Below are 24997 nucleotides of genomic sequence, written 5' to 3'. Positions count from 1 at the left end.
CCCCGCCCCAGTGTGAAAGGACCCTTAGGAAAGAATCCAGGCTTTTTTAAAGCAATCTACTGAGCTGGCCAGAACCACCTCTGGAGGGAGTCTATTCCACATTTTCACAGCTCTTAATGTGAAGAAACCTTTTCGTATTTGGAGATTAAATCTCTTTTCCTCTAGACGTAAAGAGGACCCCCTTGTCCTTTATTGCAGCACAGCGCTAGACTGCAATGCAGTGTGAATGGGGCACAATTGTTACCTGTGCGTCCCTGCAGTGACAGTCATTTTACCATACGGTAAAACGTCTGTCACCACATATAGTGTGAATTGGCCCTAAGAGTGGTTTGAGTTCAAACCACACATGTGAGGTATCGCCGCAATCGTCAGAGCGAGAGCAATAATTCTAGCACTAGACCTCCTCTGTAACTCTAACCTGGTAACTGTAAAAAAAATTTAAAGCGTCGCCTATGGAAATTCTTAGGTACCGTAGTTTGTCGCCATTCCACGAGTGCATGCAATTATAAAGCGTGATATGTTTGGTATCTATTTATACCAATTTGGTACTAAGGTGCCCAAAGTGCGCCAAGAAAATATCCCCCACACCATTACATACATACCATTGATACAAGGCAGGATGGATCCATGCTTTCATGTTGTTTACGCCAAATTCTGACCCTACTATCTAAATGTCACAGCTAAAATTGAGACTCCTCAGACCGGGCAACATTTTTCCAATCTTCTATTGTCCATCTGGTGTGGCCCCCCCGGTGTGGTCTTCTGCTGCTGTAGCCCATCTGCTTCAAGGTCCGATTTGTTGTGCGTTCAGAGATGGTATTCTGCGAACCTTGGTTGTAACGAGTGGTTATTTGAGTTACTGTTGCCTTTCTATCATCTCAAACCAGTCTTCCCATTCTCCTCTGACCTCTGACATCAACAAGGCATTTTCCTCCACACAACTACCACTCACTGGATATTTTCTCTTTTTCTGACCATTCTCTGTAAACCCGAGAGATGGTTGTGTGTGAAAATCCCAGTAGATCAGCAATTTTTGAAATACTCAGACCAGCCTATCTGGCACCAACAACTATGCCACGCTCAAAGTCACTCAGGCTGGGTTCACACTGGTATGACATACGCTCCGACTATGGAAGGTCATGTCACATGACGTGTGTAAGGCCGGGTTCACACTGGTAGGACACAACAGTCATAACACTTTGGATTTGACTTTGCCCTGTGACTTGAAGTCCGACATGCGTCCGACTTAAATGAACAGGGATCCGACTTGGATCCCCGACAATACCAGGCACTGTGTCTGGTATGAATCTTTAGGGGGAACGCCACGCACAATGTAAAAAAAAAAATGGCATAGGTCCCCCCACGGGGAGCATACCAGGCCCTTCGGTCTGGTATGGATTTTCGGGGGAACCCCCATGCTGAAAAGACGGAATTGGGGTCCCCCCAAAATCCATACCAGACCCTTATCCGAGCACACAGCCCAGCAAGTCCGAAAAAGAGGTGGGGACGAGCAAGCGCCCCCCCCTGCTGAACCGTACCAGGCCGCATGCCCTCAACATGGGGGGATGGGTGCCTTGGGGCAGGGTCCCCCCCATCATGCCCCGGGTGGTGATGTTATAAGGGGCGGGGCCTCCGGATGACATCACCCGGTGACCCCGCCCAATGCCAATATAAGTAGTGGCACAATGCACACACAGCATTAGAGCGGGAGAGAGCGTCGAGTCAACATCGGAAGAACAGAGGGAGAAAACAGCGGAGAAGACCCAGCAAAAGTGCGAGAAGACGTGGCAGAGGCAGAAGACAGCAGACAGAGGGAGAAGAACCGGAGAGGGCTAGAAGACATCAGCAGAGAGCAGGGAAGACCCGGAGAGGGGAGAAGAACCGGCAGAGGCAAAAGACGTCAGCGGAGGACGCAGAAGAGCCGGAGAGGGTAGAAGAAATTGGAAGAGACGCCGGAGCTGCCTTAATAAATTACTTTAAAAACCTGCGTGCTGTGTTTGTTTTATTTTTGACACTTTTTTTTTTTTTTAGGTGAATGGGTAGGGGTACAATATACCTGATACTCATTCACATGGGGGGGGGGCTGGGATCTGGGGCCCCCCTTGTTAAAGGGGGCGTCCAGATTCCGATAAGCTCCCCGCCCGCAGACCCCGACAACCAACGGCTAGGGTTGTTGGGAGGAGGCCCTCATCAACATGGGGACATCCCCACCCTTTTTCTTGACCTGCCGGGCTGCGTGCTTGGATAAGGGTCTGGTATGGGGGTTCACCTTAAAATCCATACCAGACCAAAGGGCCTGGTATGTTCTTGGAGAGAAACCCCTGCCGTTTTTTTTTTTTTATTTGGCGTGGAGTTCCCCTTCAAGATCATCAGAGCACACGTCACATGCCAAAGTCGGATCAGTTAAGACCACAATCTAACTTTGACTCGACTTCAGTGATATTCAATGGGCTGAAGTAGGATCAAAGTCGGACCAAAGTAGTGCAGGGAGCATTTTCAAAGTCGGACCAGTTAAGACGTCTCTCATAGGGAAACATTGCTTTTCACACGTCATGCACCATGTACCAGTGTGAACCCTTCGTTATGCTCGGTTTGAACATCAGCAAGTCTTCTGTGATTGATTGATTGATTGATTGATTAGCAGTTTGTGGTACCAAGAAATTGAACAGGCGTATCTAATAAAGTGGCCAGTGAGTGTACATTAGGTCAACATGTTGGTCAATGTAAAGCCCCATACACACTTTTAGATTTTCTGCAGATTTTTGTCTTCAGATTAACCAAAACCATATAATATGATGTCAAACCTTAAAGGCCCATACACACGGTCAGAAAATCTGAAGATAAACTTCGTCCGATGAACGATCTGCCGATTCTCTGATCGTTAGTGTGCTGCTTTTGACAGCTTATTACGAATTTTAGGCAGACAAAAACTGGATGTGCAGGCTTGAAAATTTTTGTCTGATGTGACCACAACGTCCGATTTTCTTTTCATTAGTACGGTTTTCTGACAAAAAAAAAAAATCTAAAGAGCAAGACTAGGCATGCTCAGAAATGAAAGGACACATACAAAACAATTCAACACATGACGTCACTGCTGACGTTAAATTCTGTCGTCAGAAAATTTTCTGATGGTGAGTACCCTCTTCACTTTCGATTTGAGACTAGCATCCAACAAAAAAGTGACGAAAATTCGTCCAATAATCTGACCGTGTGTAGGAGGCTTAAGAGGTTCAATTTGTATGCACTATATGGTTTTGGTGAATCTGAAGACAAAAATCTGCAGAAAATCTAATAAAGTGTATAGGGCTTAAGCCTTAAATAATGGGGCAAACTAGACAATATAGTGGGCCTAGGATGGGTGAGGATAAGCGTGGGGGGCCATATTTTTAAAAACATTTTTTCGCTATTGATAAGTCAGTTTTCTATGATGGTGTTTACTACATGTCTCCATTGCATAAATGATAGAGGATTAGAAGTTACATTTCTCTTCTTGGGTTAAACTTTGCTTCTCCTATTGATTTCAATGCATTTTTTCAAAACGGTATAAAGTTTCCCCAAGTTCTCCAGATGTTCCCTAAAATATCAGAAGAAATATAAAATCCTAATAACCTACAGCCAACTCTTCCCTGGTAGCCTGGCAGTGTGTATGAGCTCCGCATATCCTCTTCTAATTAGCACATTCTGCTTTTCCATTTTACTAATTATAAACACATAACGGGCTTAGCGGGAAAGGAGAACCTGTATGAAAGGACTCACCACCATCCACCTGTGCCTGGGGAGGCATGCACAGCGGAGATCGCCTTGCTGGGCCATATGTTCTTCTCTGGGTCCTGTCCCAACTTTGCAGTAATTACCCCTCTGGGAGTTGATGGCCATTCGCCAGCTTCTGGGTAAGGCGACGCTCGTACGCCATTAAAGCTGAACTCCAGGCAGATAGAAAAGGCGCAAATTAATGTAGCTCTGTAATCATTATTACATGGTTTGTTTTATTAATTAGTAATTAACTCATTAAATTCATTATTGGTATTTTATTCTAAAACACAAGTAGTGCAAGTAGCCGGATTTCACCTAGTAACTTCCTCTTGCAGCCCCCTGTACAGCAGAAGCTCAGGGGAGTGGAGAGAGAAGCAGGTAAGTGTGGTGCAGTCCAAGGAGAATGCTGATAGTTGGAGAGAGCAGAGTGACGGAGAGTTCATCTGATTAGTCTGCAGCTTCCCATTTCACTGTCTAGCAAAGGGTTGGGGCGAGGAGGAGGCCTGTAAGTGAAAGTGAAACTGCAGCAGGGAAAGATCAGTCCACCTCATCTACTAAACAGGGTGTAACGACATATTCGGCGACCCATCGCAGTTTGCTACGGAAGTGACGTTCCGTCGCCGCCATCTTGCTACACCCCACACTCGTCCACAGTAAGGATACACTAAGAAGGGGGAAAGCGGACATCTTGTTACACCCACCGGAGTTTTGCATTTTACACGTATTTTTAACAGTAAAGACAGTTTATAGAGTGAAATACAGTACTTAAAACTCTGTCTGACTACTTAGATCTTGAATTTTAAAAGCAGCGGCAACCCTGTTCATCTCACAGGTTTGCTAATCTGACAGAAGTTCGCTGCTTTTAAAATTCAACATCTAAGCAGCCAGACTGAGTTCTAAGTTCTCTATTTCACTGTAGAAACTCACTTTACTGTTATAAATACGTGTAAAATGCAAAACTCTGGTGGGTGTAACAACATGTCCGCTTTCCCCCTTTGTAGTGTATCCTTACTGTGGACTAGTGCATGGTGTAGCAAGATGGCGGCGACTTCCGTAGCAAACTGTGATGGGTCGCTGAATATGTCGTTACAAGGGCTGTGTCCGGTGACCTATAAAGTGAAAGTGAAACTGCAGTAGAGAAGGATCAGCTTAACTCCCCTACTCAACAAGGCTGTGCTGTGTGGCAGAGCTGTGTAAATCTCACAACTGTATAAACAGAAATACAAATCAGGTAACAGCTCCCATTCATGTGGCAATTTTCCTGGAGTTTAGCTTTAGGGCCCATTCACATTGTTGCATTTTAAAGTGGTTGTTATCTCTTACAAATACAGTACCTAGTGAAGTGACTGGCCTCAGGTGTCACACAGAAATGAAACAAATCCTCCTAATAAGTTGAACTTGTTTATCTGCAGCCCTCTCTACTCTTCAGCCTCCTAAAGCTCACATTTTACACAGCATTTCTGAGCTTCAGAAGGCAGGGGACAGGTATCCGATGTCACACACTGTACAGCACAGAGCAGGGAGCTGAGTGTAATCTGAGACCTGAGTGGAGGGAATGGAACAGTCGTCTCCCCCCCCCATCTACAAAGTCTTATATGGAAACATGCACAGCTGAGCCTGTCAATCACTTGTTGTGTGCTGGAGGCCTCCACCCCAGTCCCCCTCCATCTCATGGAATTGGCACAATCTGTCAGAAATGACTCATGCAGATAGCAGAGGAACCAGCCTGCAGACAGAAATCCCACTAGGTGTATTGACTTGTGGCTAGTAAATACTATAGAAGGATATGCTTTGTTAGAATTTCATGTCAGAAGTTTACAATCACTTTAACGCATGTATTGCGATGCGCTAAAATAAATGTGTGCAACTTACCAATATTTGGAATAGTATCTGTTTCCATGTCTGTTTTTTTTTTCCTGCGTTTTTGGTGCGTTGAGAGGCTCATAGATGTCAATGTCAGTGTGTCAAACACAGGTAACATTCGCTTTGATGCATTGGCAACATACAGTATCTCACATAAGTGAGTACACCCCTCACATTTTGGTAAATATTTTATTATATCTTTTCATGTGACAACACTGAAGAAATGACAATTGCTACAATGTAAAGTAGTGAGTGTACAGCTTGTATAACAGTGTAAATTTGCTGTCCCCTCAAAATAACTCAACACACAGCCATTAATGTCTAAACCGCTGGCAACAAAAGTGAGTACACCCCTAAGTGAAAATGTCCAAATTGGGCCCAATTAGCCATTTTCCCTCCCCGATGTCATGTGACTTGTTAGTGTTACAAGGTCTCAGGTGTGAATGGGGAGCAGGTGTGTTAAATTTGGTGTTATCACTCTCACTCTTTCATACTGGTCACTGGAAGTTCAACATGGCAGCTCATGGCAAAGAACTCTCTGAGGATCTGAAAAAAAGAATAGTTGCTCTACATAAAGATGGCCTAGGCTATAAGAAGATTGCCAAGACCCTGAAACTGAGCTGCAGCACTGTGGCCAAGACCATACAGCGGTTTAACTGGATAGGTTCCACTCAGAACACGCCATGGTCGACTAAAGAAGTTGAGTGCATGTGCTCAGCATCATCTCCAGAGGTTGTCTTTGGGAAATAGACATATGAGTGCTGCCAGCATTGCTGCAGAGGTTGAAGGGGTGGGGGGTCAGCCTGTCAGTGCTCAGACCATACGCCACACACTGCATCAAATTGGTCTGCATGGCTGTTCTCCCAGAAGGAAGCTTCTTCTGAAGATAATGCACAAGAAAGGCCGCAAAAAGTTTGCTGAAGACAAGCAGACTAAGGACATGGATTACTGGAACCATGTAATGTGGTCTGATGAGACCAAGATAAACGTATTTGGTTCCGATGGTGTCAAGTGTGTGTGGCGGCAACCAGGTGAGGAGTACAAAGACAAGTGTGTCTTGTCTACAGTCAAGCATGGTGGTGGGAGTGTCATGGTCTGGGGCTGCACGAGTGCTGCCGGCACTGGAGAGCTACAGTTCATTGAGAGAACCATGAATGCCAACATGTACTGTGACATACTGAAGCAGAGCATGATCCCCTCCCTCGGGAGACTGGGCCACAGGGCAGTATTCCAACATGATAACGACCCCAAACACACCTCAGAGACGACCTCTGCCTTGCTAAAGAAGCTGAGGGTAAAGGTGATGGACTGGCCAAGCATGTCTCCAGACCTAAACCCTATTGAGCATCTGTGGGGCATCCTCAAACGGAAGGTGGAGGAGTACAAGGTCTCTAACATCCACCAGCTCCGTGATGTCGTCATGGAGGAGTGGAAGAGGACTCCAGAGGAAACCTGTGAAGCTCTGGTGAACTCCATGCCCAAGAGGGTTAAGGCAGTGCTAGAAAATAATGGTGGCCACACAAAATATTGACACTTTAGGCCCAATTCGGACATTTTCACTTAGGGGTGTACTCACTTTTGTTGCCAGCGGTTTAGACATTAATGGCTGTGTGTTGAGTTATTTTGAGGGGACAGCAAATTTACACTGTTATACAAGCTGTACACTCACTACTTTACATTGTAGCAAAGTGTTATTTCTTCAGTGTTGTCACATGAAAAGATATAATATTTACAAAAATGTGAGGGGTGTACTCACTTTTGTGAGATACCGTATATTAACAAGCCTTGGTGGTGAACCCTATCGACTCCAAATTCTAAAATTCAAAAACGCATCAATAAGTCCATTATGCATAATGGATTTTTTTATGCGTTTTTGAATTTAGAATTTGGGATGGATAGTGTTCACTACCAAGGCTTGTTAATGCCCAATGCTGCAAAAATCAATGCACGTCTACGCACAGGCATAGATCTAAATGGGCCCTTGGGGTAAACCGTTCTCCCAGGCAATGAGAGGGTTAACCATCATTCGCACCTCTCCGGTTCAGAATATGACAGCGGAGTTCTTGGCAGCGGCAACTTTCCATCTATATTTCGTCAATAACATGTTTGCTATAGCTCGGCGCTCTCTCTGAGGGTTCTTGTGTACCATATGCTGAGACTGCGGGGGAGTGCGATGATAAAAAGGTCCCTCGCACTAAGTACCTCTGCCATCTGCTCAATAATAGAAGGGGCGGGAGCGCGCGGGTGGCGCAGCCAATCAGCGGCCTGCTCCTTGCACTAAAGTCCCAGCCAGACAGGTGATTTATCATTTTACAAGCCTGCTTGGTAAACAGCAGTAAGCCAGCCAATGTGTTCATGTCTTTACAGAGCTTATCTGGTGTGGGGAAAGGGAGAAAATGAAAAGTGATGTATCCCATGTCAATATTTCTGCAATAAGCCAAGACGAGAACTTGTTATTTCATCACCCAAATTAACTTCTCAACTTATTTTCCATCATCTCCTCTTATGTTTTCTAAAAACTGATTTTTCTAGGTCTTTAAATATTTGCAAAAATGTATTCTACCTTTTTTTTTTTTTCTTACTGTATGTCACATCCCACACTTGTTTTGTTGGAAACGTTTAAAGTCTAATTCCAGGGAGATTAAAAAAAAACGAAAAAAAAACAAAACAATGAATGCAGTTATGTAGAAAATAATGAAATATATAAAAAAAAGAAAAAACTGTGAAAAATAAAAAATACGTGTATGTAATTTGCAAAAATGTAATCTACAGTACCTTCTTTTTTTTTTTTTTTCAAGTGTATGTCACATCCCACATTTATCTTTTTGGAAATGTTTAAAGTCTAACTTCAGGGAGATTAAAATAAAACACCAATGAATCCAGTTCTGTAGAAAAAAGAAAATTGAAATGAAAAAAAAAGAAAGAACTGTGAAAAATAAAAAAGATGTGTATGTACTTTGCAAAATTATATTCTAATTTCTTTTTTTTTTTTTGGTATGTCATATCCCACACTTATCTTGTTGGAAATGTTTAAAGCTGAATTCCAGCCAGATTAAAAAAGAATAAAAGTGACGTACCCCATGCCAATATTTCTGCAATAAGCGAAGATGAGAATTTGTTATTTCCTCACCCAAATTCATTTCCCAACTTATTTTGTCATCCCCTCTTGTGTTTTCTAAAAACTGCTTTTTTTTAGGTCTTTAAATATTTTCAATAATGTATTGTACCTTTTTTTTTTTTTTTTTCTTTTACTGTATGTCACATCCCATGCTTGCCTTTTTGGAAATGTTTAAAGTCTAACTCCAGGGAGATTAGGAAATAAAACAAAACACCAATGAAAGCAGTTATATAAAAAAAAAATGAAAAAAAAAAAAACTGTGAAAAATGAAAAGGATGCATATGTAATTTGCAAAAATGTATTCCACCTGCTTTTTCTATGTCCCACACTTGTCTTGTTGGAAATGTTTAAAGCTGAATTGAATTCCAGCCAGATTAAAAAAGAACAAAAGTAAGAAAGAAAAATAAAAAAAGATATGTATGTAGATAGGTTGTATGCATAAATAAATCTAATTATTATGTATAATTTCTAATATATATATATATATACATACACACACACACACACACACACATATATATATATATATATATATATATATATATATATATATATATATATCCTAAAAATTACTAATATTAATTAACTATAATAATTTATATATATATATACATACATACACTATATTGTCAAAAGTATTGGGAGACATGCCTTTACACGCACATGAACTTTAATGGCATCCCAGTCTTATGCCCCGTACACACGGTCGGACTTTGTTCGGACATTCCGACAACAAAATCCTAGGATTTTTTCCGATGGATGTTGGCTCAAACTTGTCTTGCATACACACGGTCACACAAAGTTGTCAGAAAATCCGATCGTTCTATACGCGGTGACGTAAAACACGTACGTCGGGACTATAAACGGGGCAGTGGCCAATAGCTTTCATCTCTTTATTTATTCTGAGCATGCGTGGCACTTTGTCCGTCGGATTTGTGTACACACGATCGGAATTTCCGACAACGGATTTTGTTGTCGGAAAATTTTATCTCCTGCTCTCCAACTTTGTGTGTCGGAAAATCCGATGGAAAATGTCCGATGGAGCCCACACACGGTCGGAATTTCCGACAACACGCTCCGATCGGACATTTTCCATCGGAAAATCCGACCGTGTGTACGGGGCATTATTCCGTAGGTTTCAATATTGAGTTGGCCCACCCTTTGCAGCTATAACAGCTTCAACTCTTCTGGGTAGGATGTCCACAAGGTTTAGGAGTGTGTCTATGGGAATGTTTGACCATCCTTCCAGAAGTGTATTTGTGAAGTAAGGCACTGATGTGGACGAGAAGGCCTGGCTCACAGTCTCCACTCTAATTCATCCCAAAGGTGTTCTATCGGTTTGAGGTCAGGACTGTGCAGGCCAGTCAAGTTCCTCCACCCCAAACTTGCTCATCCCTGTCTTTATGGACCTTGCTTTGTGCACTGGTCCAAATCATTTGGTGGAGGGGGGATTATGGTGTGGGGTTGTTTTTCAGGGGTTGGGCTTGGCCCCTTAGTTCCAGTGAAGGGAACTCTTAAGGCGTCAGCATACCAAGACATTTTGGACAATTTAATGCTCCTCTTTTTGTGGGAATAGCTTGGGGATGGCCCCTTCCTGTTCTAACATGACTGTGTCCCAATACTTTTGGTAATATAGTGTGTGTATATATATATATCCTAAAAATTATTATTATAAATTAATAGCAATATATATATATATATATATATATATATATATATATATATATATATATATATGTTAGTAGGGATAAAATTTACAGGAAAAGGCATTTTATTCTATTTTTTTTTTAAATATTTTTTCACAATAAAACACAAAAAAAGGTACATTGTGTGGAACCAAGACATCGCCAAAGTGGAAAAACTAAAACATTTCAGGACTCAAGTGGTTACATTGGATATTGTTTTAAAACAAGAAATTGTTAAAATATTAATACTAAATCTTATTTTTATATGATTAACTGTTGTACCTTCTCTAGTTGCAATGAAGGAGCAGTTAAAGCTTGAATTTTAATCTGCCCTTCCCTGGTGTCCCTGATGTTTGACATAAAATTTCCCAGCCTGTTTCTCTATCCCCCTTTATTACATGAAGTTGTGTTTTATTATCCCCTCTTCTCCTAGAAGTGCAGACTTACATTTGGTGGCAGCGGTGGCTTCTAGTGTTGAGGCTGCCATCAGCCGCCCATTACCATCCTATAGACTTGATTGAGGCATTGCCCCTGCTATATGGGTGCATCTCATTAAAGTTTACAGGACGTTGGTGCATGGGCAGCCCAGCAATAGATTTTTAATGGCTGAGTTGCAGACAATACACAAGACTGCCGCCATTGGAAAAGGTAAGTAAGCACTTGTGGGGGTGCAGACACAACTGTATGTATAAAGGGGGCAGGGGAATTTTTTTTCACCCGTGCATATATATATATTTTAAAATGTATTGCATCATTGCTATTATTATCATTTAAGAAGTTATATTTCTTTGCTAACAGATGGACCTTATGGTCTGAGAGTGATTTCCGATAAGGGACTTAAAGTTGGAGAGGTCTTCACCATTGACATCGGAGAATCTGTTCGATTCGACTGCTCGGCTGACTCCAACCCACCGAACACCTGCGCCTGGATCCAGAGGAGCAACAACTCCACCGAAATCATCAACTACGGACCCTACTTCAAATTTCTTTCCGACAAAGTCAGACAAAAGACCGTGGATTACCTATGCCGAGCCTACAACAACATCACCGGCAGGGGAGAAGAGATGCAGTTCACCGTCATCATTACACCCATAGGTAGGAAAAGTCCCAGGTCCTTCCATCCATGAGAAGGAGACAAAGCTGTTCTCCTGATCGAGAGGGCTTGACTTAAAACCATTTATGTTGTCCCAAGCAGGCAGATGACTTCTGACCTTCATGGAGAATGTGATTGAATGGTAAAGGGGCTGTTCAACCAAAAGTGATATTAAATAATATTATTATTATTAGAAACCTGGTAAGCTGAGGCAGCCCCTAGCTTCTCACAAATCTTGGTTAACTCAAGTGCAAGAGCTTTTCCATAATTCCTGGCTCTCTTAATGTCCATCTGGGACTTTGTGGGTATCGCCAACCACCTTGTGTGTTCCAGTTCCTCTATTACACTATTCATCATAAAAAATAAACAAAAATGTCCGGCAGGGTGAGTGGTATTCCCTCATAATGGGCATAACAAGTGTGCAGACCCACAGGGATCTCACCAATAGAGCCCCCCAAGAGGTATAAGAAACTGTTGAGGGGTTAAAGGCCCAACACAAGGTTAACATTATTTCTAGTTTTGTTTGGGGTATGGACAGGTTGGAACCAATGATCAGAATTAAAGTGTTTTTAAAGCCTATACATCTTTTACCTTAATGCATTCTCTACATTAAGGTAAAAATGTTTAGGTAGCAGGATGCCAACTCAGACCACCTTATAGTTAACTGAGTCCTTACTTGATCCTTGTGCCTGTCTGTTGCGGCTCTATCCTCACCTCCCCACTCTCACAGGCTTTGCTGAGGCAGTGGGAGCCATTGGCGGCTGTCAGTGAAATCCTGTGACAAGGGAGCTGGGGGTAGGGCTGAGCCGTTCTGTCTGTTTCTATGGATGCAGGCAGCGTGGCTTAGGAGCTTGCAGTCGTGCCCTCATAGCAAGTGGATTTCTATGGGGGCACACCAAGGAGAGGAGGAGCCAGCAACACTGGCGGAGGACCCGAGAGCAGGAGGTTCAGGGCTGCTCTGTGCAATGTTATTGAGATTTTTGTGTCAGGTTTTAAAGACCATATTTGTCCAATTTAAAGATATTTCTATTCACTTCCTATTCTGTTTGACACTGACCACCTGGGCAGGTAGTGAGGGAAAAATCACCCCATAGGGACACAGGAAATAAGTTCCTGATAGAGACTCTAACTCTTTCCTACTCTAATAGTAAATGTGTTTTTATTGCTGACTGTGTTTTCAATTCTTGATTAATGGTTGATTCATGAGCTCACATTCATATCTGGTAGTTAGGGGCTGCTGGTATTTACAGATCATCTATAGCAGTGGTCTCCAAACTGCAACCCTGGGACAAGTGTCACCATTTGCTTGCCTTTATCCGGCCCTTGAGGCATTATTCCAGCCACTGACACCAACAATGGGGCACTATTCCTTCCACTAACAGAAGCTACACTAAATTTTCAAAAGTATTGGGACACCTGACTTTACTTGCACATGAACTTTAATGGCATTCCAGTCTTAGTCTGTAGGGTTCAATATTGAGTTGTCCCACCCTTTGCAGCTATAACAGCTTCAACTCTTCTGGGAAGGCTGTCCACAGGGTTTAGGAGTGTGTCTATGGGAATGTTTGACCATTCTTCCAGAAGCGTATTTGTGAGGTCAGGCACTGATGTTGGATGAGAAGGCCTGGCTCGCAGTCTCTGCTCTAATTCATCCCAAAGGTATTCTATCAGGTTGAGGTCAGGACTCTGTGCAGGCCAGTCAAGTTCTTCCACCCCAAACTCGCTCATCCATGTCTTTATGGATCTTGCTTTGTGCACTGGTGCCCAGTCATGTTGGAACAGGAAGGGACCATCTGCAAACTGTTCCCACAAAGTTGGGAGCATGAAATTGTCTAATATGTCTTGGTATGCTGGCACCTTAAGAGTTCCCTTCCCTGGAACTAAGGGGCCAAGCCCAACCCCTGAAAAAAAAAAAACCCACACCATAATCCCCCCTCCACCAAATGACTTAGAGGGGTAGCCCAATACTTTTCAGTGTGGTTGAGTGGGTTTAGGGTGGAGGAACTTGACAAGCCTGCACCTTAACCCAATAGAACACCTTTGGGATGAATTAGAGTGGAGACTGTGAGCCAGGCCTTCTCAGCCAACATTAGTGCCTGACCTCACAAATTCACTTCTGGAAGAATGGTCAAACATTCCCATAGACACCTTCCTAAACCTTGTGAACAGCCTTCCCAGAAGAGTTGTTATAGCTGCAAAGGGTGGGCCAACTCAATACTGAACCCTACGGACTATGACTGAGATGCCATTAAAGTTCATGTGCGTGTAAAGGCAGGTGTCCCAATACTTTTGGTAATATAGTGTAGTTCTCCCCCTAATACTGAAGATCAGGCATTTTTTTTACTCCCACTGGGCACAGTGTGGCCCCCCTAAAGTCTGAAGGACAGTAAACTGATCCTTTCTTGAGAAGGTTTGGAGAGCCCTGATTTAGAGAGGGTCAGTGTTGAAGGTCTATTGTTTGTTTCTGAACTGCTTCTCTACCAATACAAGTTTATGGGAATGAAAAAGCAGATTGAAGGAGATCAATTGCAGGTTAGAAGGAAGTCAAATACATCTGTCAATGAATTCTTAATGATCTCAAAAGCGCCTCAAACTGATTGTCAAATGTACAATGTATTTGCCCATCAAAACCCATCAACACAAGCCCTGAGAAATAATTGAACAAGAGATTGATGGTTATGATGCTGGATACACTTAGGGATGTATTATATACAGGAAATTTTACAAAAATGAACTTGATCTTTAACCACTTCAAGACTTTTGGGTGTAGGAGATACATTCTTAAAAAAAAAAAAAAAAATCGTTAAATAAGGTGGCCATGGTAGACACTGCTGTAGCTTCTCATGCGACTTACTGCGATGTGACACATGAAGTCACATGACAAGTCACAACGACAAAAAAAAAAAAAAAAATTTCCTGCACTACTTTTCTGCATCTTCCTTGAGACATGAGTGCTATAGACACACAAAAGGCACAAGGAAGTAAATTCTTTGTCTTATCTTTGAGAGTTTGGCTTTGACTTCAGAGGGTTCAATAATAAGTGTGACACTTTGGAGTTGATTTACTAAAGGCAAAAAGACTGTGCACTTTACAGTTGCTTCAGATATTAGTAAATGAGGTAAAGCTTCACTTTGCAAAAAGAATAGCCAATCACATGCAAGGAATATAAAAAAAAAACAGCATTTTTGCTTGCACATGATTGGATGATGGAAGTCAGCTGAGCTTCTTCTCATTCACTAAGCTCTGGAGAAATTGCACTTGCAAAGTGCACAGTCTAGTTGCCTTTAGTAAATCAACCGCATTTTATTGTTATGATTGCCACAACCAAAGTCGCAAAACATCAAAGTCATGTAAAAGTTGCTTGGAAGTCACATCAAGTCAAGAAAGTAACCCTTGCAGATAGTGTCTGCAAATAATATTGAAAAATACAATGTAACAATGAATTGCTACTTTGTATTTACTCAGTTTCATGTATGTATAAGTCAAAAGGTCTTTGATCTGCATATGACATCAACAGCCTTACAGTAAAAAAAAAAAAGTAACTCCTTTTAACCCACATCGAATCGGTCCTATTCATTTCTTCTTCCCCTTTTCTCCTTAGCTATTATTCTTCTGCTAGTTTCTTTTGTTATTTTCTATTTTTTATGGAAACTCTTTTCTTTTCCGTTAGTTTTGTTTGTTCATTGCTACATTAAAAACACACAATAACAAAAGCACCTTTATTTTATTTGTAAATCATTTTGCAATGCCTTTTACCTAAAATATTAGTGTCATTATAAACAGGACAGATAGAATATAAGAATATAATGTGCTCTTTTTATTTAGAATAACACTTTTTTTTTAACAATAAATACTAATTTGACACTGGTCAAAATAGAAAAAAAAAAAAAAGATTTTTTGTGTTTTTGTTTTTTTTATAGACTGTTTTTGTCTGTAGATTGCATAGAAAATTAAATTATATTTACAAGAAAATATTGACAAAAGAGAGCCTAGATTTTCCCCTAAAAAACAAAGCATGCATAACTTTTTTATTTTTTTAACTTTCGCCCCCTTCCTGCCCAGACCAACTTTCAGCTTTCAGCGCTGTCACAATTTGAATGACAATTGCACAGCCATGCAACGCTGTACCCAAACAAAATTTTATATTTTTTTTTCCACACAAATAGAGCTATCTTTTATTTGCTAAATAAATTAAAAAAGACCGAAAATTTAGAAAAAAAAAGTTTTTCATAGTTTGTTATAAAATTTAGCAAAGGTAATCTTTCTCTTTCACTGATGTGCGCTGAAGAGGCTGCACTGATGGGCACTAATAGGCTGCACTGATGGGCACTGATGAGGTAGCACTGAGGGGCACTGATAAGCTGCACTGATGGGCACTAATGAGGCGGCATTGGTGGGCACTGATGATGCTGCACTGATAGGCGGCACTGATGGGCAATGTTAGGCAGCAATGATGGGCATCACTGATGGGCACTGATAGGTGACACTGATGAGGAGGCATTGATGGGCACTGATTGGCAGCACTGGTAGGCACTGATTGGCAGCACTGGTGGGCACAGATTTGCAACACTGGTGGGAACACATTGGAAGCACTGGTGGGCACAGATTTGCAGCACTGGTGGGCACAGATTTGCAGCACTGGTGGGCACACATTGGAAGCACTGGTGGGACTGCACTGATAATCAGTGCTCTATGATTTCATAAAGGAAGCTGTCTGTCTTCCTCTGATTAACTCAGCAGTCTGTGTAATGTGTCCTCTCCTGCTCTTTGGGTCTCTTTCACAGCAGTCGCTGCATTCTCAGCATCAGGTAGCTGGTACACTTGTTTGGAGTTTGCCACCTGCTGGCTGCAAGTGGAAAATATAAGTTAGCCATAGGTAATATTTCATATTTACTTGATTCCTAAAAATATATATACAGTATCTCACAAAAGTGAGTACACCCCTCACATTTTTGTAAATATTTTATTTATATTTTCATGTGACAACACTGAAGAAATGACACCTTGCTACAATGTAAAGTAGTGAGTGTACAGTTTGTATAACAGTGTAAATTTGCTGTCTCCTCAAAATAACTCAACACACAGCCATTAATGTCTAAACCGCTGGCAACAAAAGTAAGTACACCCCTAAGTGAAAATGTCCAAATTGGGCCCAAAGTGTCAATATTTTGTGTGGCCACCATTATTTTCCAGCACTGCCTTAACCCTCTTGGGCATGGAGTTCACCAGATCTTCACAGGTTGCCACTGGAGTCCTCTTCCACTCCTCCATGATAACATCATGGAGCTGGTGGATCATAGAGACCTTGCACTCCCCCACCTTCCGTTTGATGATGCCCCACAGATGCTCAATAGGGTTTAGGTCTGGAGACATGCTTGGCCAGTCCATCACCTTTACCCTCAGCTTCTTTAGCAAGGCAGTGGTCATCTTGGAGGTGTATTTTGGGTTTTACCATGTTGGAATACTGCCCTGCGGCCCAGTCTCTGAAGGGAGGGGCTCATGCTCTGCTTCAGTATATCACAGTTGGCATTCATGGTTCCCTCAATGAACTGTAGCTCCCCAGTGCCGGCAGCACTCATGCAGACCCAGATCATGACACTCCCACCACCATGCTTGACTGTAGGCAAGACACACTTGTCTTTGTACTTTTCACCTGGTTGCCCCCACACACGCTTGACACCATCTGAATCAAATAAGTTTATCTTGGTCTCATCAGACAACAGGACATGGTTCCAGTAATCCATGTCCTTGGTCTGCTTGTCTTCAGCAAACTGTTTGTGGGTTAGCTTGTGCATCATCTTTAGAAGAGGCTTCCTTCTGGGACGACAGCCATGCAGACCAATTTGATGCAGTGTGCGGTGTATGGTCTGAGCACTGACAGGCTGACCCCCCACCCCTTCAACCTCTGCAGCAATGCTGGCAGCACTCATATGTCTATTTCCCAAAGATAACCTCTGGATATGACGCTGAGCACGTGCACTCAACTTCTTTGGTCGACCATGGTGAGGCCTGTTCTGAGTGGAACCTGTCCTGTTAAACCGCTGTATGGTCTTGGCCAAGGTGCTGCATTTCAGTTTCAGGGTCTTGGCAATAAGGGAGCTAGAGAGCAAAAGTCCTGGGAGGAGTAGAGAGGACGATTAGGGCGAAATCTGCAGATGAGGTTGGTGATATAGTTGGGGGCGATTGTTGTGGACGGCCTTGTATGTTGTGGTTAGTATTTTGAATTTTAGGGGGTAGGGGGTAGGGGGGTAGGGGAAGCCAGTGAAGGGATTGGCACAGAGGGGCAGCAGTCACGGATTGATTAGTGAGGTGTATTCGTCTAGCAACAGCATTCATAATAGACTGAAAGGGGCAAAGCCTGCGTAAAGGTAGGCCGTTAAGGAGAGAGTTGCAGTAGTCAAGGCGGGAATTAATCAAGGAGTGAATAAGTTGCTTTGTGGTGTCATTAGTCAGGAAGGGTTGAATTCTGGAGATGTTGCGGAGGTTAAGGCGGCAGGATTTAGCCAGTGATTGGATGTGGGGGCTGAAGGAGAGGTCAGAGTCAAGGATTACACCCAGGACCCTGGCATGTGTGGAGGGACCAATGGTTGTGCTGTTGATCTTAATGGTAAAGTCTTGGGGGCATGGGGGGGGGGACCGGGAAGGAGGAAATCTAATAAGCTCAGTTTTAGAAAGATTGAGTTTGAGAAAGTGGTGTGACATCCATACCGATATGTCATTCAGTATGTATATAAAAATAAATATAAAATACATATATATATACTATATATAAAAATATTAATATAAATAATAAAATATTTATATAATAAAATACTTACAAAAATGTGAGGGGTGTACTCATTTTTGTGAGATACTGTGTGTGTGTGTATATATATATATATATATATATATAATATAAAAGTGCTAAACCTAATGCAATATATGAAAAGTAAAATGTGTTCCCTTTAAACACACTTTTTAAACTGAAAAATAAAAATAAAAACAACAAAAACACTGTGGTCATAAAAGCCACTATTTTCCCTAAAACACTCCATCTGTGTTGCTTTGTATTGTGACAAAGCGCCAGTCATCCTGATGGTTTTCGGCTGTCACCCTGATATTTCTGGTATAGAATATGTAGTGTTGGGTACAGTCGCATTCCTCGCATACAGAATATGTTAACAGAGGTGTGATTGCATGTTGTAAAAACAAGAAAATGTTACATTAGGACACAAAGTTTCACTTGGAAGATGTAGGTCAGTGAATGTTAGATGTATAGAGATAATGAATGTTACAGACATAAACACAGGGTCTAGATGACATGAATGTATAGTAAGGGCGCAGCTTGTGGCCTCTTCTCTTTAGTATCACATTCTGTTACCAATACACATGGAAATGGCTACATTAAAAAATGATCTTTTTTCTTTTTTCAACAGATGGGAAAACATTAAATATAAATTTTATATTAATCCACATTGTGATAAGACTAATAATAGCTCCGCCTGCTGGCCCATACGGCTACACAAGATGTATATAGATTTGTTATATAACCTTTCATGAAAAACGGAAGATCTGCTTTCCTGCCAACCTCCCACCTCTCAATCAAAATTAGCAGTAAAAATAACTTTAAAAAAATAAAGATTTAACAAAAAATAAATAAATAAATAAAAAATACTCACCTTGGTCGCGGCCTTCAGAAGGTTTGGAAGACGCCAACTCCCTTTGCTGCTGCCTCCCGGCGACTCGAAATCCTGCAAGATTGCAGCCTTGGGAAAGAGGGTATTCTGGTGGTCAAATCGCATGACAAGTCGCAGCCTATTGCCGGAAATGGCACTGTTTAAACCGGTGCGATGCCGACATTGCGGTGCTGCACCAGTTTGCAAAAGTAGTTCCTGCACTACTTTTGGCGATTTCGGTTGCGACTTGAATAAGTATTTGTGCTTTAAGCTGCACAGGTGTCTGACAAGTCGCACCCAAAGTCACACGATTTCAAAATCAGTCAATGTGAACGAGGGCTAAGGGTGAATTCATAGTGCAACTGAGTGATTCACCGCTCTGACAGCTCTCCATTGCTGGCTGTGGTAGGGGGAAGTGTGGTGCACGATTCAGTACATCACACAATCACTTCTTTACTTTATTTAAAATATACAGAACATACACTTAATGCATGGCCATATACAGCAGCAAAATGCGATGTGTTGCTAAACATTGCCATGTGATTTGGCACAGTGCGTTGCAGTGTGAATGGGACACAATTGTATTGTTTCCTGTGTGCCTCTGCGGTGACCATAGGCGTGAGCAAGGGGTGTACCAGGTGTGCCTGGGCACACCCTAATCCTGGAGTTGGCAACCCATCAATTGTGGGCAGGTGATCCTTACTTGCCGACCCCCAGAACCTGGACAGGGTAGGCAGCTGGAGTGGAAATTAAGGGACGATCTGTATTTTCTTCTGCAGCAGCTGAAAGTAGGCTTCTCCTCCTCTTCCTCTCACCGATATTCAGCTGCCACGGGAGGAAAATACAGGGGATTGGTACCCATGTATGCCACCCCTCTTGTCCCAGTTCCTTTTCTTTCTGCTGCCCAGGTCCCCCTGTGTGCTCACCTGCTCCCCCCCCCCATTGTTTTAGGATGACGAGTGGGGAAGAGGCCGGTTAATATGTCACAAAGGCATAAGTGTTGGAGCTTTGAGGTGCACACTCTAATACAATAGGCTGCGCACACCTATGGCGGTGACAGACATTCTACATTGCAGTAAAGCATCTGTCACTGTACATAGTGTGAATTAGCCCTTATAGCTGAACCAACCTGCTGCCATCTTATACCCTTCAGGTACTCCAGCTGTGAGATACAGTCACCGGAGTGGCAAAACCTTATGATGGTGTAACTCTAGGGTAGTGGTTGTCAACGTATGAGCTAAAGTGGGCCTTAACTGCCGTCCTCGACATTACCAAAGGGCCACACATAATGTTCAATATATACACTACATAGCCAAAAGTATTGGGACACCTGCCTTTACAATCACATGAACTTTATTGGCATCCCAGTCTTCGTCCATAGGGTTCAATATTGAGTTGGCCCACCTTTTGCATCTATAACAGCTTCAACTCTTCTGGGAAGGCTGTCCACAAGGTTTAGGAGTGTGTCTATGCGAATGTTTGACCATTCTTCCAGAAGCACATTTGTGAGGTCAGGCACTGATGTTGGACGAGAAGGCCTGGCTCACAGTCTCTGCTCTAATTCATCCCAAAGGTGTTCTATCGGGTTGAGGTAAGGACTCTGTGCAGGCTAGACAAGTTCCTCCACCCCAAACTCGCTCATCCACACTATATTGCCAAAAGTATTGGGCCACCCCTCCAAATCATTTGGTGGAGGGGGGATTATGGTGTGGGGTTGTTTTTCAGGGGTTGGGCTTGGCTCCTTAGTTCCAGTGAAAAGAACTCTTAAGGCGTCATCATACCAAGACATTTAGGACAAATTGATGGTCCCAACTTTGTGAGAACAGTTTGGGGATGGCCCCTTCCTGTTCCAAAATGACTGCGCACCAGTGTACAAAGTAAGGTCCATAAAGACATGGATGAGCAAGTTTGGGGTGGAGGAACTTGACTGGCCTGCACAGAGTCTTGACCTCAACCCAATAGAACACCTTTGGTATGAATTAGAGTGGAGGCTGCAAGCCAGGCCTTCTCATCCAACATCAGTGCCTGACCTCACAAATGTTCTTCTGGAAGAATGGTCAAACGTTCCCATAGACACACTCCTAAACCTTGTGGACAGCCTTCCCAGAAGAGTTGAAGCTGTTATAGCTACAAAGGGTGGGCCAACTCAATATTGAAGCCTACAGACCGGCAGGCTTCCCAATACTTTTGGTAATCACGTCTTGATGTTGAAATATCCCAAACCAACAGCACCGCTCCGGACCTGCTCCTCTCATTCTATGGATAGGTAGGGTGCCTATCTTCGTTCATTACGAAAGAGAATAAATGAATCAGAGCTGCACCCCAAACCCTGCTCTTCTGTATTGGGCCACCCCTCTAAATCATTTGGTGGAGGGGGGATTATGGTGTGGGGTTGTTTTTCAGGGGTTGGGTTTGGCCCCCTAGTTCCAGTGAAGGGAACTCTTGAGGTGTCAGAATACCAAGACATTTTTGGACAATTTCATGCTCCCAAATTTGTGGGAACAATTTGGGGATGGGCCCTTCCTGTTCCAGCATGACTGCACACCAGTGCACAAAGCAAGGTCCATAAAGACATGGATGAGCACGTTTGGGGTGGAGGAACTTGACTGGCCTGTACAGAGTCCTGACCTCAACCTGATAGAACACCTTGTTACTGGCCAGATCATCAGGTGAAAACAGAGAGGAAAAGCCAAGGAAAAGAAAACCGATGCAGCTGCCACTTCTAATGATTGATAAGCTGCAATATAATACAGTTTTGGTTTTGGGTTGAATACCACTTTAACCACTTGCCGACCAGTGCACAACGATATACGTCAGCACAATGGCACGGCGGTGAAAATGGGTGTACAGGTACATCCCCTTTAAGACGCAGCATTGTGGGCACGCACGCCAGACGCATACTCCGTGATCGTGCCCGCAGGTCCCACGGACTTGATGTCCGCCGGTGTCCCGCAATCATGTCATGGAACGGCAAAACGGGAAGATGTAAACAAGGCATTTCCCTATTCTGCCTAATGACATGACAGGGATCTACTGCTCCCTGTCATCGGGAGCAGTGATCGCTGTCATGTCAGTGGTAGCCCATCCCCCCATAGTTAGAATCACTCCCTAGGACACACTTAACCCCTTGATCGCCCCAGGGGGTTTAACTCCTTCCCTGCCAGTGTCATTTATACAGTAATCAGTGCATTTTTATAGCACTGATCGCTTTATAAATGATCCCAAAAATGTGTCAAAAGTGTCTGATGTGTCCGCCATAATGTCACAGTCACGATAACAATTGCGGTTCACTGCCATTACTAATAAAAAAAAATAATAATAAAAATGCCATAAATCTATCCCTTATTTTGTAGACTCTATAACTTTTACGCAAACCAATATACGTTTATTGCAATTTTTTTACTAAAAATATATAGAAGAATACATATCGGCCTAAACTGAGAAAAAAAAAATTGGTTTTTCATATATTTTTTGGGCATTTTTATTATAGCAAAAAGTAAAAAATATTCATTTTTTTCAAAATTGTCGCTCTTTTTTTGTTTATAGTGTAAAAAAAAAAAAAAAAAACGCAGAGGTGATCAAATACCACCAAAAGAAAGCTCTATTTGTGGGAAATAAAGGACGTCAATTTTGTTTGGGCGCAATGTCGCACGACCGCGCAATTGTCAGTTAAAGCGTGCCGTATCGCAAAAAAGGGCTTGGTCAGAAAGGGGGTAAATCCTTCCGGATATTTATTATAGCAAAAAGTAACAAATATTTCTTTTTTTTTTCAAAATTGTCACCTTTTTTTGTTTATAGCGCAAAAAATAAAAACCGCAGATCTGATCAAATATCACCAAAAGAAAGCTCTATTTGTAGGAAAAAAAAAAGACGTCAAATTTGTTTGGGTGCAACGTCGCACGACCGCGCAATTGTCCGTTAAAGCGACGCAGTGCCGTATAGCGAAAAGTGCTCTGGTCAGGAGGGGGGTAAATCCTTCCGGGGCTGAATCGGTGAATAAACAAACGAAAACTCCAACTGTGATAGCATGACAACCCTACTATGGCCTAGGTGAGAGGAGACACTTCAAGGAAAATTCATAGATCTCAAAATATATGGTGATTAAAAATCTCTCATGTCCAGCGATAACGGGCACATCACTTGGCGGCAGTTGGCGTTTAACCCGGCTGCCCTTTGGTGGGAGGGGATTGGCTTCCCAACGGGCCGTGTTTGCAAAACCTGAAGAATTTTCTGCTCTGATTGCTCTATTGATGTTATACACAGGCGTTATTTTGTGTCAACAAGAAACCACTAATAAAACATGGCTTTAATGAGTCTAATGCATTTATTATAGTAGGTAAACAGAGCGTCTAAAGGCAAATAACACAGCACATTCATTTTTACAGTTTTACTCCAACCATCTGTCAGGTCATTCCAGGCTCTTCTAGAAGGAACCCCCCATCTACTCCACCTACGCTATCTGCATTAACATGCCTGGGTTTAATTAAAACAACAACAGGTATTCCATTTATGTATGGAAAATCATCACCATAGATCGTCGATTGACCTCCTCGTCCAGTTTACAGCCCGGTGAGATTGGAATGGCGGCCGAGGTGTATCGGAGGAGTTGGGATTTGAAAGGCAGCCATAAAAACGTTTTTTTTTTTTTCCAGAAGACCTTAGAGAAGTAAGAGAGCAGTCAATGATTCGTCCTGCTGGGCTCCAACTTGAATGGAAATATGTCTCAGTTGGATTTAAACCAATAGGAAAAAAAAAAGAAACAACAGATACTGTGGAACCTCGGTTTAAGAGTAACTTGGTTTGAGAGCGTTTTGATTTGCGAGCAACTTTTAAAAAAAAAATTCTGACTTGGTTTGCGAGCGTTGTCTGGCAAGACGAGCAGAATTCAACCTAATAGGGCCTGCAGTACCGCATTTGGCCTGACGTGTGGGGGGGGGGCGCCGGAGCCGAGCAGAGCCGAACAGCGACGATCGCAGCCGATCGCCGCCGTTCGGCAATGCTCGGAAAGACACGGAAATACACGGAAATACTCAGTTTCCGAGCCTTTCCGAGGTTTGCCGAGGTCAGCCGACGTGTCCTCAGGCCTTTCCGGCCGTTTCCGAGGCTCTCCGGTGCCCCCCCACCTCTGGACGCATGCGGTATTGCATCCCATTGAAGTCAATCCGGAATGGAATTATTTTCGTTTCCATTGACTTCAATGGGAAAACTCGCTTTGATATGCGAGTACTTTGGATTAAGAGCATACTCCTGGAATGGATTATGCTCGTAATCCGAGGTCCAACTGTACTATGAATATACATGTCTTTAGAAGTATTAAACCCAAAAAGAAACATTTATTATGTTGCAGCTTACCATCTATTAGATGTGATGGCTGCATTTGTTTTCCTTTTTTAGGCTTTTTTTCTTCTAATTTCACCTGGTGATCCATCCAGCAGGTCGGTTGTTTTTCAAAAGCATCAGCTCTCCAGCAGAATGTATCAGTTTACATGGATGAGACAAACCATTCAACACTGGAAGGGGTGCCTAAAATTATCAGCTTTTATTTATTTATGCAAAACCTTTACCCCAAAAGGAAAAAAAGTGTTTGCTGTAACTGATTATTAGGTGTGAGCTGGAGTTTGGCTAACACCCCCCCCAGGACTGCCAATGCTTCTGTCTGCTGCGCCTCCTGTGCTCCTTCCACAAGAGTTGTGTCTCACTAGTACAGGAGGTGTGTTACTGGCAAGATCACCAGGTGAAAACAGAGGGGAAATGGTAAAAGAAAGAATAGAGGTTTGGGAGTCTGGACCCCAACCAGAACTCACCAGAGACAAGGGAGCAAGCAGACTAT

At 42.7% G+C, this 24997-nt stretch overlaps 1 protein-coding gene across 2 annotated transcripts in view; it reads left to right on the top strand.

The window, feature by feature from the left end:
- HEPACAM2 (HEPACAM family member 2) overlaps positions 1 to 24997 on the top strand; it is a 173362-nt gene that overhangs the window by 105914 nt on the left and 42451 nt on the right. For both annotated transcript variants that reach the window (XM_073629605.1, XM_073629606.1), the window contains exon 4: positions 11218 to 11514. In XM_073629605.1, the coding sequence (XP_073485706.1) occupies positions 11218 to 11514 (297 nt within the window). The remainder of the gene's footprint in view (positions 1 to 11217; positions 11515 to 24997) is intronic.

The sequence above is a fragment of the Aquarana catesbeiana genome, linkage group LG05 (assembly GCF_042186555.1).
Source record: "Aquarana catesbeiana isolate 2022-GZ linkage group LG05, ASM4218655v1, whole genome shotgun sequence".
Classification (NCBI taxonomy): domain Eukaryota; kingdom Metazoa; phylum Chordata; class Amphibia; order Anura; family Ranidae; genus Aquarana; species Aquarana catesbeiana.
Note: the sequence above shows the minus strand (reverse complement) of the source record. Positions and strands in the feature narration are given on the sequence as shown.